This window comes from Gadus chalcogrammus, chromosome 7 (genome assembly GCF_026213295.1).
Source record: "Gadus chalcogrammus isolate NIFS_2021 chromosome 7, NIFS_Gcha_1.0, whole genome shotgun sequence".
Classification (NCBI taxonomy): domain Eukaryota; kingdom Metazoa; phylum Chordata; class Actinopteri; order Gadiformes; family Gadidae; genus Gadus; species Gadus chalcogrammus.
In genome coordinates, this window is record NC_079418.1 from 2215686 (window position 1) to 2228357 (window position 12672).

At 46.8% G+C, this 12672-nt stretch overlaps 1 protein-coding gene across 5 annotated transcripts in view; it reads left to right on the forward strand.

Annotated features, from left to right (window-relative positions):
• The first annotated feature begins 183 nt into the window (after positions 1-183).
• Positions 184-12672, forward strand: part of LOC130385512 (abl interactor 2-like) — a 33473-nt gene continuing 20984 nt past the window's right edge. For 3 of the 5 annotated variants that reach the window (XM_056594027.1, XM_056594029.1, XM_056594030.1), the window contains exons 1-3: positions 185-376; positions 8776-8943; positions 9608-9784. In XM_056594027.1, coding sequence (XP_056450002.1) covers positions 260-376; positions 8776-8943; positions 9608-9784 — 462 coding nt within the window. In that variant the 5' untranslated portion in view covers positions 185-259. Of the gene's footprint in view, positions 377-8775; positions 8944-9607; positions 9785-12672 lie in introns of all 5 variants that reach the window. The other 2 variants (XM_056594026.1, XM_056594031.1) reach the window with 2 other exon arrangements.

Genomic DNA, 12672 nt, shown 5'->3' on the forward strand with positions numbered 1-12672 from the left:
ATTCATCTGCGGTTCCTCCATGCATGTTGACGTGGGAGTCTGCGGGAATGCAGAATAGTCGTGACCGCGATGAACGGAGAGTCCGGCAGTACCGCAACCGGCCACCGGGACGGACACACACACACACACACACACACACACACACACACACACACACACACACACGCGCATACACACACACACACACACGCGCATACAGAAACACACACACGCGCATACAGAAACACACGCACACATACACACGGCTAAAGATGTGAAGATGGCGGAGCTACAGATGCTTCTGGAAGAGGAGATCCCGGCCGGCCGGAGCGCCTTACTGGACAGCTTCACCAACCTGGAGAGGGTTGCGGAGTACTGCGAGAGCAACTATGTCCAGGTGAGCTGTCGGTGAGCGCTTCGCCTCCCGGGGATTCGGCTCTCCTCTCCGGGGAGCGACCGAGCGCCTCCCGGAGAAGCGATGCTAAGCTAACTAGCCGCTGCGGACGGAGGAGGAACCACATCCAGACGTCACATTAGTGTCTGATTATCACCCAGATGACGGATAATCATCCGCCAGAGACCCCGCTACGTTAAATGGCCGGTTTAGAGGTTTAGTATTTTATCCACGAACGGGTGTCGTTTTCCCGTCGTTCGCGGCTCTGTTAGCCGCCTAGCTAGCGGAGGCTCCTCGGGTCCTAATGGGAACCAGACCGCCGGCGGGGTGCTTCTCCCGGGGAGCGGGGTACTGCTCCCGGGGAGCTGACGGGAGGCTCCTCGGTGAGGTACTCCCGGTGGTTCGGCGCTCACTACAGAGACCATAGATTCACCACACAGTAGTACCTGTCTGATACATGAGGTTGTATTGTAGTATCTGATGCATGTCCCTACTGTTGACGGGAGTATCTGATGGATTTTCCGTCTGTTGACGGTTGTATCTGATGATGACATGAGGTAGTACTGTGGACAGTAATATCTGATGAGATAGTACTGTGGACTGTAATATCTGATGCACGTTCCCACTGTTGACGGTACTTGATATAGTAGTACTTGATGTTGTATTGTGGACTGTAGTACCTGATACATGTTCATAGTGTGGTAGTATTTGATATGTACATGTTCCTTCTGTTAGTATTTGATAAGTACATGTTCCTGCTGTTAGTATTTGATAAGTACATGTTCCTGCTGTTAGTATTTGATAAGTACATGTTCCTACTGTTAGTATTTGATAAGTACATGTTCCTACTGTGGTAGTATTTGATCTAGTAGAAGTTGATATACTGTGGACGGTAGTATCTGATGTGTACTTGGTATAGATAAATACTTGATGCATGGTGTTTGATAAAGTGCTGACAGCAGCTCATCTGTAGAGACACCTGCTACACCTCCACACAGAACTACCATCTCCCTCTGAGAGGAAGCAGACCAGCATCAATACATCACATCATGTCCCAGTACTGTTGATGGTCGACAGGTCTAGGTACTGACCAGTGACCACTGACCAGGCACTGGCTACAGTTGGAACACTGTCTATTTTATTAAGGAACGCTATAAGGTCTCTCCTATAAACGTGTGTGTGTGTGTGTGTGTGTGTGTGTGTGTGTGTGTGTGTGTGTGTGTGTGTGTGTGTGTGTGTGTGTGTGTGTGTGTGTGTGTGTGTGTGTGTGTGTGTGTGTGTGTGTGTGTGATAAAGCCCCTCATTAAAGTTTAGACGCCTTTTGAATCCAGTCCAACTCCTCTTTAAGTCCACCCACTCGTTCCTTCTCTCTCTCTCTCGTTCTCGTTCCTTCCGTCTCTCGCTCGTTCTCACCCTCCATCTCTCTTCTCTCTCTCCTTCCGTCTCTCCCTCTCTGATTCTCTCGTTCTCTCATTAGAATACCTTACAATGGCTGCTGCTCTCTCTCTAGTCGGCCTGTGGTGTGTGTGTCGGTGTGGTTGGGGCGGGGCGGTGTGGTCGGACAGGTTGAGTCCACCGCAGGGGTTCTGACGCTGAGAGGAAGGTGAGGCCGGGTGGCAGAGCCTACTCACCCAGCAGGATCGACCGGTCGGCTCCTCGTACCAGCAGACTGGTGGAGGGGTGGGCCGGATGTGTTGATGTAGATGTGTACGCACAGGTCACACACATTTACAATATGGAAGACACACACACACACACACACACACACACACACACACACACACACACACACACACACACACACACCCTACCTGGTGTTCACCCAACATTTTTGGAATTCAATTGAAAGCTGTGTCGTAATGCTAAATATTCATTTTAGACCATGAACACGGTTCATCACCTCATCATAATGTTTACTGCATCAGCCAAGACTTCTATGTCTCAGATGTAATGTGTTGGATATGAGGCATGTTAAACATTGAGTCCACCTCCACCTAAAGGACAGTTCCTCTGATGGTGTAATGTTGGATATTAGACACGTTAAACATTGAGTCTACCCTCCGTCTAAAGGACAGTTCCCCCAACGGTGTAGCTGTGATGGTGTAGATGTGACAGTGTGGTGCCTCCTTCATCACATGTCTCGTGTTGAGGTTATTAATAGTGGAGATGTGACTGAGTGTCGCAGACTGTCATGTGCTCTCATCCGGAGTCATCCCTATGCATCCCCCCGCTCCTGAAGCAGCAGCATCACATGACCTCCTCCTCCTCTCTGTGAGAGGTAATGTAGCCATCTGGCTGGCTCTTCCTCTAGCTGATGAGTTGTGTGTGTTGAACACGGTGTACTCTACCTTGAGGCCCCCCACTCTGTGTGTGGCCCCTCCGTCTGCGCCTATGCCCCCTAGGCTCACTAGTGGCCCCTGGCCCCCCCACACACCTCTAGTGGCCCCTGGGCCCCCCTGAGAGAGAGAGATGCACGCACGCTCCGGATGAAGGGTCCTCCATCACTAGACTCTGGTGCTGCCGAATGTACCGATCACTTTGGTGTGACACATGGAGAGACGCAGTCTCCCACCCTCCCAGCCCTTCCTCTGCAAGCTGATTGGCTGTCGCTCTCGGTGTCCCCGTCTGTTTATTGATTGTCCGATGGCCCACTTCATCCTCTGTCCTGTGCTCATTGCTCTTCCATTTCCGCACACAACCAAAAAGTGTCTGCCGGCCAAAGAAACCTTCACTGACTCCTCTCTTAATAAACCTAAACGCTAAACCTTCACTGACTCCTCTCCTAATAAACCTAAACGCTAAACCTTCACTGACTCCTCTCTTAATAAACCTGAAGGCTGAAACCTTCACTGACTCCTCTCCTAATACACCTAAACGCTAAACCTTCACTGACTCCTCTCCTAATAAACCTAAACGCTAAACCTTCACTGACTCCTCTCTTAATAAACCTGAAGGCTGAAACCTTCACTGACTCCTCTCCTAATACACCTAAACGCTAAACCTTCACTGACTCCTCTCCTAATAAACCTAAACGCTAAACCTTCACTGACTCCTCTCCTAATAAACATAAACGCTAAACCTTCACTGACTCCTCTCCTAATAAACATAAACGCTAAACCTTCACTGACTCCTCTCCTAATAAACATAAACGCTAAACCTTCACTGACTCCTCTCTTAATAAACCTGAAGGCTGAAACCTTCACTGACTCCTCTCCTAATAAACCTAAACGCTAAACCTTCACTGACTCCTCTCCTAATAAACCTAAACGCTAAACCTTCACTGACTCCTCTCCTAATAAACATAACGCTAAACCTTCACTGACTCCTCTCCTAATAAACCTAAACGCTAAACCTTCACTGACTCCTCTCCTAATAAACCTAAACGCTAAACCTTCACTGACTCCTCTCCTAATAAACCTAAACGCTAAACCTTCACTGACTCCTCTCCTAATAAACCTAAACGCTGTAACCTCTTGCTCCAGAGCCTTCGTCTCGTGTTTGCACAATCTATTTATGCCTTACTTCCAGTTCCTGCAAGTCTCTTTGGACTAAGGCCGCCTTCAAAACGCTAAGTTTCGGAGGTTCGGACCTTAAGCTCAGAGGAAAGTACTTAGCACTAGGGCCCGACCGATTTTGATTTTTGAGTGCCGATGCCGATGCCGATTATTTTCAGAGAAAAATTACGATTACGATTTAATCGGCCGATTAAAAAAAAAAAAAAAAAAAAAAAAAAAAGCATATAAAACGTAGTTTTTGATACCTTAAATATACTTTAAACACTTTTGACGAATATGTGAATTGAATGCAGAACCTTTGAGTACATTTACAGTCAAAAATTAGTGTAATTTAAAATGTAAAATAAATAACTAACTCCCAATGTGCTGCGCTTGTGAGCAGTGACTAACACGTGCGTGCTGAGCAGTATGGTCTCACCGTTGGAGTCTACAGTATAACAAATTAACATGGCCTGGGACCTAAAGAAAAACAGGCACAACATGCTCATACAACGCGTCTTGTGTACATTGGTGAGGTGAGCGCGCAGCTGCCTGAGCGAGCGTGCTTTTATGTTGTACGGTAAAATTCAATCTCCTCTTTTTTACTCCAGCTAAAGTTGTTAGTTAGCTAGGCGAGTAGGAGCGCAATCTGCAGGATACTAAGCACAATAACATTTTAAAAAAAATCGGTTGTAATCTGCGTCTTTTTGGCAAATGTCGATTATTTTCAAAAAGGCTATAATCGGCCGATTAAATCGGCAGGCCGATGAATCGGTCGGGCCCTACTTGGCACACTCTGTTGGGTCTGAGTTTTCGCTCAGTTTCGTGCGGAAGTAAAGCAACCCGAGTCCTCCCAGATCACGTCACAACAATGGCTGCTCATTTCATTGATGGACTAAAGTGAACTTGCAGCAAGCACTAAGAGACGAACTTAACACCCATTCTAACATTTAAAAAGAAAAAAATATATATATATACATTTTGCAGGCCCTCCAGGATTTCGCGATGTTATGATTTGCAACTTCAACGCAATATCAATCAAACACTGCGAATTGAGTGTGGTGTCGCAATTTTAACCAACCACTGCAACCATCCAACAACCTTCCGCCTTACTTCCGTGTTTACTACTTCAAGCGATTCAAGCATTCATGCAGCATGTGAGCGTCCAACGTTTCAGCCTTGCCGAGCAAAATAACTGGGAAAAGGGGTCGGCTTAGCTCAGGAGGTAAAGCAGTTGTCTTGTAACCGAAAGGTTGCTAGTTCAATCCCAGCTCCTCCTAGCTGAGTGTTGATGTGTCCCTGAGCAAGACACTTGACCCTAACTGCTCCTGACGAGCTGGCTGTCGCCTTGCATGGTTGACTCTGCCGTCGGTGTGTCAATGTGTGTACTAAACGATGTAAGTCGCTTTGGATAAAAGCGTCTGCTAAATGCCCTAAGGCCTAAAAAAAAAAATTGTTTGGTTCTGGTTTCCGACTGACCCTGTCAATTTATGTGCGACCCAAATTATTTTATGAGCTTTAAAAAAAAAAAAATGATGATGCAAACTATAATTACGTTTTGGTACAGCACCTCTTCATTCTGTACAAGGATGAGCGAATTTTCTCGTTTTTAAATGAAAACCTACCTATTAGGGGTGTGCCAAAATATCGATACTGCGACATATCGCGATATTACGTCTTGCGGGACGTTATCGATATGCTGACGCTAAATATCGATATTTAATGGTCCCATGACATGAAAATCTCACTTTATGAGGTTTTCTAACATAAATATGAGTTCCCCTAGCCTGCCTATGGTCCCCCAATTGCTAAAACTTGCGTTTGGTGTAAAACGAGCACTAGCTGTTCTGCTCGCCTTTGAAAAAACGGAGGCTCAAGTGCGCTGATTTGGAATGTCTGTATTCTTGACGTCATCAGGAATCTCAGCTCCTCCCCTTACTCTGCCTGGCCCACCCAGAGACGTTGGCCCGCCAATGAGACTCGACCGTGCGAGCGCCACATGTGTGTGTGTTTGTGTGAATACACACACTGTAACGCAAGTGTTTCTTGTCGGTTCTTTGACGTGTCTTGTATTTCCACAACGAGACTGTTGTGGGAGTTATGTTATCTCAGCCATGGTTGAGAAGGAATTGGGAGAAAGGAACTTTGGCTTTGACTGGCTGAAGTACATGAACTGCGTCATGCCGCCGGTTGCCGCGAGGCACCATCGCCCGGCAGCGGGCAGCCGGCAGCAGGCAGCGCGCGGTTCAGTCGACTTCAGGTTGATGTGAAAGTGGAAGAACCAGAGACGTCGCAGAAACCCGACAAAGTCGTTTGTGATTCATTATATCGTCTGGAGGCGCACACCGCTTTTGGCCGTGATAATATGTATTAAATGATATAGATTTCTATGTATTATATGATATTATTTAGATATAGAGCTCCAGGACTGTATCGCAAGTGTTGTACACTTCCTTGTTATTTGGATAACCGTTCTGTCGGACTCTCGTCTCTGGTATTTCTACAACGAGACTCGTATTGGGGGTTATCTCAGCCAAGGTTGAGAATGATTGGGGGGAAGGAACTTTGGCTTTGACTCCCTCAAGAACATGAACCACGACATGGAGGAGAAAGGGATTGTTGGCGGTGAATGTCTCCAGCTTGAGACCCGCTGAGGGACCACCGCCGGAGGTGGAGGTGCCTAAGCGCTGCCCGGGAACAATCCCTTTCTCCTCCTTGTCGTGGTTCAGTCTACTTCACATTGATGAGGACGTTGAAGAACCAGGAACGTCGGAGAACCCAACGCGGTCGTTTGAGATTCATAATATCGGCTCACACATCTTTTGGCGGTTATAATATATATTATATGATATAGATATCTATGTAGGCTATATGATCATATTTTGATATAGAGCTCCAGGACTCCCGTGTGTTCTAGAATATTTACAGAACACGGCTAAAGGCTGTGTGCGCCTCGCCATTGCGATACATCCACTGTAAACAGAGCGAATGAAACTAAGCAATGAAATGTTTTCTGCATTTATTTTGTTTTCTAATTTTCTGTTACTTTGCATAAAATGTTTTTGTAATAAATTCTGAATTTCTTCAGTGACACAGATATCGTGATGTATCGTGGGTGAAATTTCTTGCAATATATCGATAATCGTAGAATCGCTGTATCGTGATATTATCGTTATCGTGGGTAAAATATCGTGATAGTATCGTATCGTGGGGTACCTAGTGATACCCAGCCCTACTACCTATCATTCGCTGCCGCTGGAAAAAATAAAATAAAAAAATAAAATAAATTCCCTACCTACCCATGACCTCAACAGGAACCAACTTTTTATTTTTTTAGGCCTAATTGTAAATTGTAAAAGCAGTATCCTGGTATTCTACATGAAAGTGGGGGAAAATTATTTTGCACTGCATGCAATGTTGTGGTGGAACGTAAGCGGAAATCTTCGATTGATAAGCATTTTGCCACCGCGAAACATAACTACAGAACTGCAGGCAGGAAGTCAGACGACGGGGCAGATCATTATAACACAGGCTGTTGCATCCAAGTCAATTACCAGCTCGGAAAGAATGAAGAATCTATTATTCATTGGACCATTTCTCTGTGTTTTTGTTCTTTTAGTTAATGTTTTTTTCAGTAATAACTTAATATTTAACGTCAGAAAAATTGCAACTTTCATTTCCTCTCGCACTTTAATCACAACAAAAACATAAAAAACCCAGCAACTTTCATCGCAACTTTTTGGAAAAGCTCACGCAACATCAGGCATTTTAGGCCGCAAAATCCTGGAGGGACTGAGGCCCCGTCCACACGAAGCCGATTTCATGGCGAAACCGCAAAGGTCTTGTACGGTTCGGCCTTCCGTCCACACGAAGCCGGCGAATCCGCTGACCGAAACCGCAAACTTCTGAAACCACCCTCGGAGGTGGTTTCAAATCTATCCGGTTTCGTTTTGGTTTCGTGTGGACGCCTGAAACCGACTGAAACCGCAAACCATGACGTCATCGCCCCACCCCTCGACCTCCTAGCCAATGGCTCTTAAGCCCGCGGAGTCTCAGAAATCACAACAAAAAAGATGATGCCGGACTACAAGCTTGTAATCGTTCTGCAGCATATCATGTCCCTTGTTGGGTTGCTAAGCCAATATTTATTGAGAATGTAGTTCGCCATCGTAGAAGAGCTGTTTGTTTGTGTTGTTAGTGGTTCGGGGGGCAGCCTTTATGCGCATGCTCGCCTCTTCTTCTTCTGGATTTGTGTACCAGAAGCAGCGCCCCTTATGGGCCTGGAATGTTTACTACAGCGTTTCTACAGATCTATCCGGTTTCGCTTGGCTTCGTCTTTACGGAGATACTTCGAAACCGGATAGATCGAAACCGTAACGGTTTCGCCCGTTTCGGCTTCGTGTGGACGGGGCCTTAGTAGAGGTTACGAATGACGTAGCGTTAAGAAGGCTTTAAGAAGGTTTCGGGAAACCGGGCCCAGACCGCATCTCTCCGTTGGTGTCGTCCATCTTTGTAGGCTGACGTTCTCTCTCCGTTGCTGTCGTCCATCTTTGTAGTCTTGACGTCATCTCTCCGTTGCTCTGTCGTCCATCTTTGTAGTCCTGACCTCTCTCCGTTGCTCTGTCGTCCATCTTTGTAGTCCTGACCTCTCGCCGTTGCTCTGTCGTCCATCTTTGTAGTCCTGACGTTCTCGCTCCGTTGCTGTCGTCCATCTTTGTAGTCCTGACCTCCTCTCTCCGTTACTGTCGTCCATCTTTGTAGTCCTGACCTCCTCTCCGTTGCTGTCGTCCATCTTTTTAGTCCTGAGCTCCTCTCTCCGTTGCTGTCGTCCATCTTTGTAGTCCTGAGCTCCTTTCTCCGTTGCTGTTGTCCATCTTTGTAGTCCTGACCTCCTCTCTCTCCCTGCAGTCCCCAGATAAGCACAGGGCGCTGGAGGAGACTAAGAACTACGCTACCCAAAGCCTGGCCTCCGTGGCCTACCTGATCAACACGCTGGCCAACAACGTGCTGCAGATGTTGGACATCCAGGCCTCCCAACTCCGCCGCATGGAGAGCTCAATCAACCACATCTCCCAGGTAGAGAGAGAGCCAGGCAGACAGACAGGCAGGTAGACAGCTCCATCAACCACATCATACAGGTTAGAGACAGACAGACAGGCAGACAGACAGATAGGTAGAGAGCTCCATCAACCACATCATACAGGTTAGAGAGACAGGCAGGCAGACAGACAGGCAGGTAGAGAGCTCCATCAACCACATCATACAGGTAGAGAGACAGGCAGGCAGACAGACAGGCAGGTAGAGAGCTCCATCAACCACATCATACAGGTAGACAGACAGACAGGCAGGTAGAGAGCTCCATCAACCACATCATACAGGTTAGAGACAGACAGACAGGCAGACAGACAGGCAGGTAGACAGCCCCATCAACCAAATCATACAGGTGAGAGACAGACAGACAGGCAGAAAGACAGGCAGGTAGAGAGCTCCATCAACCACATCATACAGGTGAGAGACAGACAGACAGTCAGGCAGGCAGGTAGAGAGCTCCATCAACCACATCTCACAGGTTAGAGACAGACAGACAGGCAGACAGACAGGCAGGTAGAGAGCTCCATCAACCACATCTCACAGGTTAGACAGACAGACAGACAGACACTGGTGTGTGTGTTTAGACTCGGTTCGTCAGTATGTGATCGATTGGTCTCTCTGACCCACGACCCTTGACCCCTCCCCCTAGACGGTGGACATCCACAAGGAGAAGGTCGCCCGGCGGGAGATCGGCATCCTGACGACCAATAAGAACACGGCGCGGACGCACAAGATCATCGCCCCCGCCAACCCGGAGAGGCCGGTGCGCTACATCCGCAAGCCCATCGACTACAACACCCTGGACGACATGGGTCACGGCGTCAAGGTAGGCCAATAAAAAGTATTAAAAAGTAATAAACGTCATCTGACGAGGTATTACATTTCCAACTAGGCCTATGAGTTTTTAAATTTCTGTAATTTACGTGCAGGCCTATCTCCTAAAATTACTAAAAGTTGCGTGGATTTATTTTTATGTTGCGAGTAGGCCCTGAGCGATATCAATGATGTCGCGTGGTGCGTGCGCTGAAACAAACTGGACATACCCGGCTGGCTTGTTGCCAAAGCTCTTTGCGAGTTCAAAGTCATTTGAAAGACAATAATGTGGGAAATGCAAATTTTCGGACCTCTGGCTCAAGGAATCGATATTCAAAGACTTGTACAGTATAAACGTTTGAAGTACCACGGTGTGAATTTGCGCTACGGTATGGATTTTGATGTTACCGTGAGACCGGTGTGACCGGTAGACACCAGCATGGACACTTCTGATCCGATTAGAAGTGGAAGAACGGCTCAGTCGGAATAAAAAATGATCATATATACGCCTCAATCGGAATAGGATTCTCTGATCGGAATAGAATTCTATGCGGAATAGAAGAGGGGTTAGCTATAATCGACTTCCGATTGGTTTGGGGTGGGTGCGGCTACCTAACTTGGAGAGATGGCATCAGCAGCTGCAGCAGTTCGCAATTGGTCCGTCTGTACTTTTATGCACACCGAACTTGAGGGTTGTCAAGAAATCTTAATTTTTTTCCTGATTCACGCCTTCCTTCACCCACTCCATAAGTAGTCCGGTAACTTATCAACCCCAGCGTGTCTGGTTGCTAAGCGACGTCAACTTCTTTGGCAGACTATTTCTCTGCTGATCAACACTACGAATGGTAATTGTAAAAAGACACACCGTGTGAAGATATTGTTTCGTTTTGGCAAGGAGCCATGTAATAATTATAGAACGTCGCCGGTCATTATCGAAAATAAAACACTCCGGGCGAAGCAAGACGCCTCCACTTCGCGTCGCTGTCCTGTTCGCCCTGTCGGGGCTTATTTTCCCGATAATGACCGGCGTTCTGTACTACAACATTATCCCTTACATATATCATATAATTCAAGACCAACATAACGATTGTGCGCGAGAGACATACGAACGAACGCTTACCACTTTTGTAAATGCAATATATCCAGTACATTCGGATTGCATGACAGGAATAGTGAAAGCTTGTGACAGATGTCACTGCCTGTAACATTGGGCCATTGGCATGTCTGCTCATTTGGCCTTTAGTGGAGAAAAGTGCCTTTAATAAAGTAAATATTGTGGGTAAGCCACTACCAAAGAGGCCAGGACAGGCAGAATATCTTGCCAACTATGTGCCCTACACCAATCTCTGCATCACACTTCCGTATACAAGCTCAACTTTGATGCCAGGTAAGGGTGATATAGATCTTTCTTTTATTTTTCATGGCCCTCTCTCTCTCTCTCTCTCTCTCTCTCTCTCTCTCTCTCTCTCTCTCTCTCTCTCTCTCTCTCTCTCTCTCTGTCTCTGTCTCTGTCTCTCTCTCTCGCTCTCTCTCTGCCAGTTTTTGCGTCAGCAGTTTGAAGTCATGCTGGTATATTGTAATATTGTGAAGGTATTAAATAAAGTAGTAAATACCACTTAAGAATTTCTGTATAAACCCTGGAGGACAAGGACCAGCTGGAGAAGGGGTGAGGTGGTTCGGAGAAGGAGAAGGAGTGAGGTTCAGAGAAGGAGTGAGGTTCAGAGAAGAAGTGAGGTTCAGAGGAGGAGAAGGAGTGAGGTTCAGAGGAGGAGAAGGAGTGAGGTTCAGAGGAGGAGGAGTAAGGTTTAGAGGAGGAGAATGAGTGAGGTTCAGAGGAGGAGGAGGAGTGAGGTTCAGAGGACAAGTGGTCAAGAAATAGTTTGATCTCTTGCCTTCCAACCTCGACAAAGATGTTCCCTGCCGTATCTGAGGGCCTCCTATAGGCTGCAGCGCGACACACCTATTTCACCGCACACCGCCACAACATGCACACTGTGTCTCCTCTGCAGTCACAGGCACCAGAGAAGGACTGGGAGGATCAAAGGATCTAGCAGAGCCAGCCGCTGCAAGCATTCATATTTAACTGATGCTCAGAAAGAGAGTTAATAATGAATGTTTAATAACGGGCTGAGCAACGTGTCAAATCAAACACCCGATAAACGCATCAACTCAAGGGGCCGTTGCTCGAGAGAAGAATAACTGAATATTCATTTAGTCGGTAGGATTTACGCAATTCTGCTTCTTCTCAATCTCAAAGAAACATAGCATTCCTATTTGAAGTACTAAAGCAGGTCATTACAGCTCTGAGTTTGATTCACTCAGGCGAGCTCAGTGTCACTCATTAACACTCTATTCAGTCTGCGTTAAACATCACATTATATAGAAAAGGGAAGAGCTCTGTCTTGATTGGGGAAAGCAGCAGGGGAAAGACTACATTACCCATGAGCCTCCACCGTCCCACAATCACTCAGAATGGTCAACTCAAATGTCGGGAAACCCGACGTTGAAGATGTGATTCATGTATTTACTTTTATGCAATCGACTCTGGCCTAGTCAGTCAAAGCAGCAGGTGAAAGAATACATTACCCATGTGCCTCCACTGTCCCACTCATAAGTCATGCTGTAATCCATTGGGATGGTACACCTGTACGTGCAAGTTGTAAGTAGCAAATCTCCAAGCTTTCTTGCGGCAATTCACTGAGGCACGCCCCCTTTTGGTCCTAGTATCCCGTCGCTTTGAAAGTAGAGGGAGTTCAGTGATGCCGAACGTTAGCCTGGTCCTACCAGACTCTCGTACTTCATTTCATTTGTACAGAGAGTCTCGACCTACTCGATTGATAAACGTTAACTCACTTGAAGGCGGGTGTCTGTTGAAGTTTAAAACTATTAGATCTGCCCAGT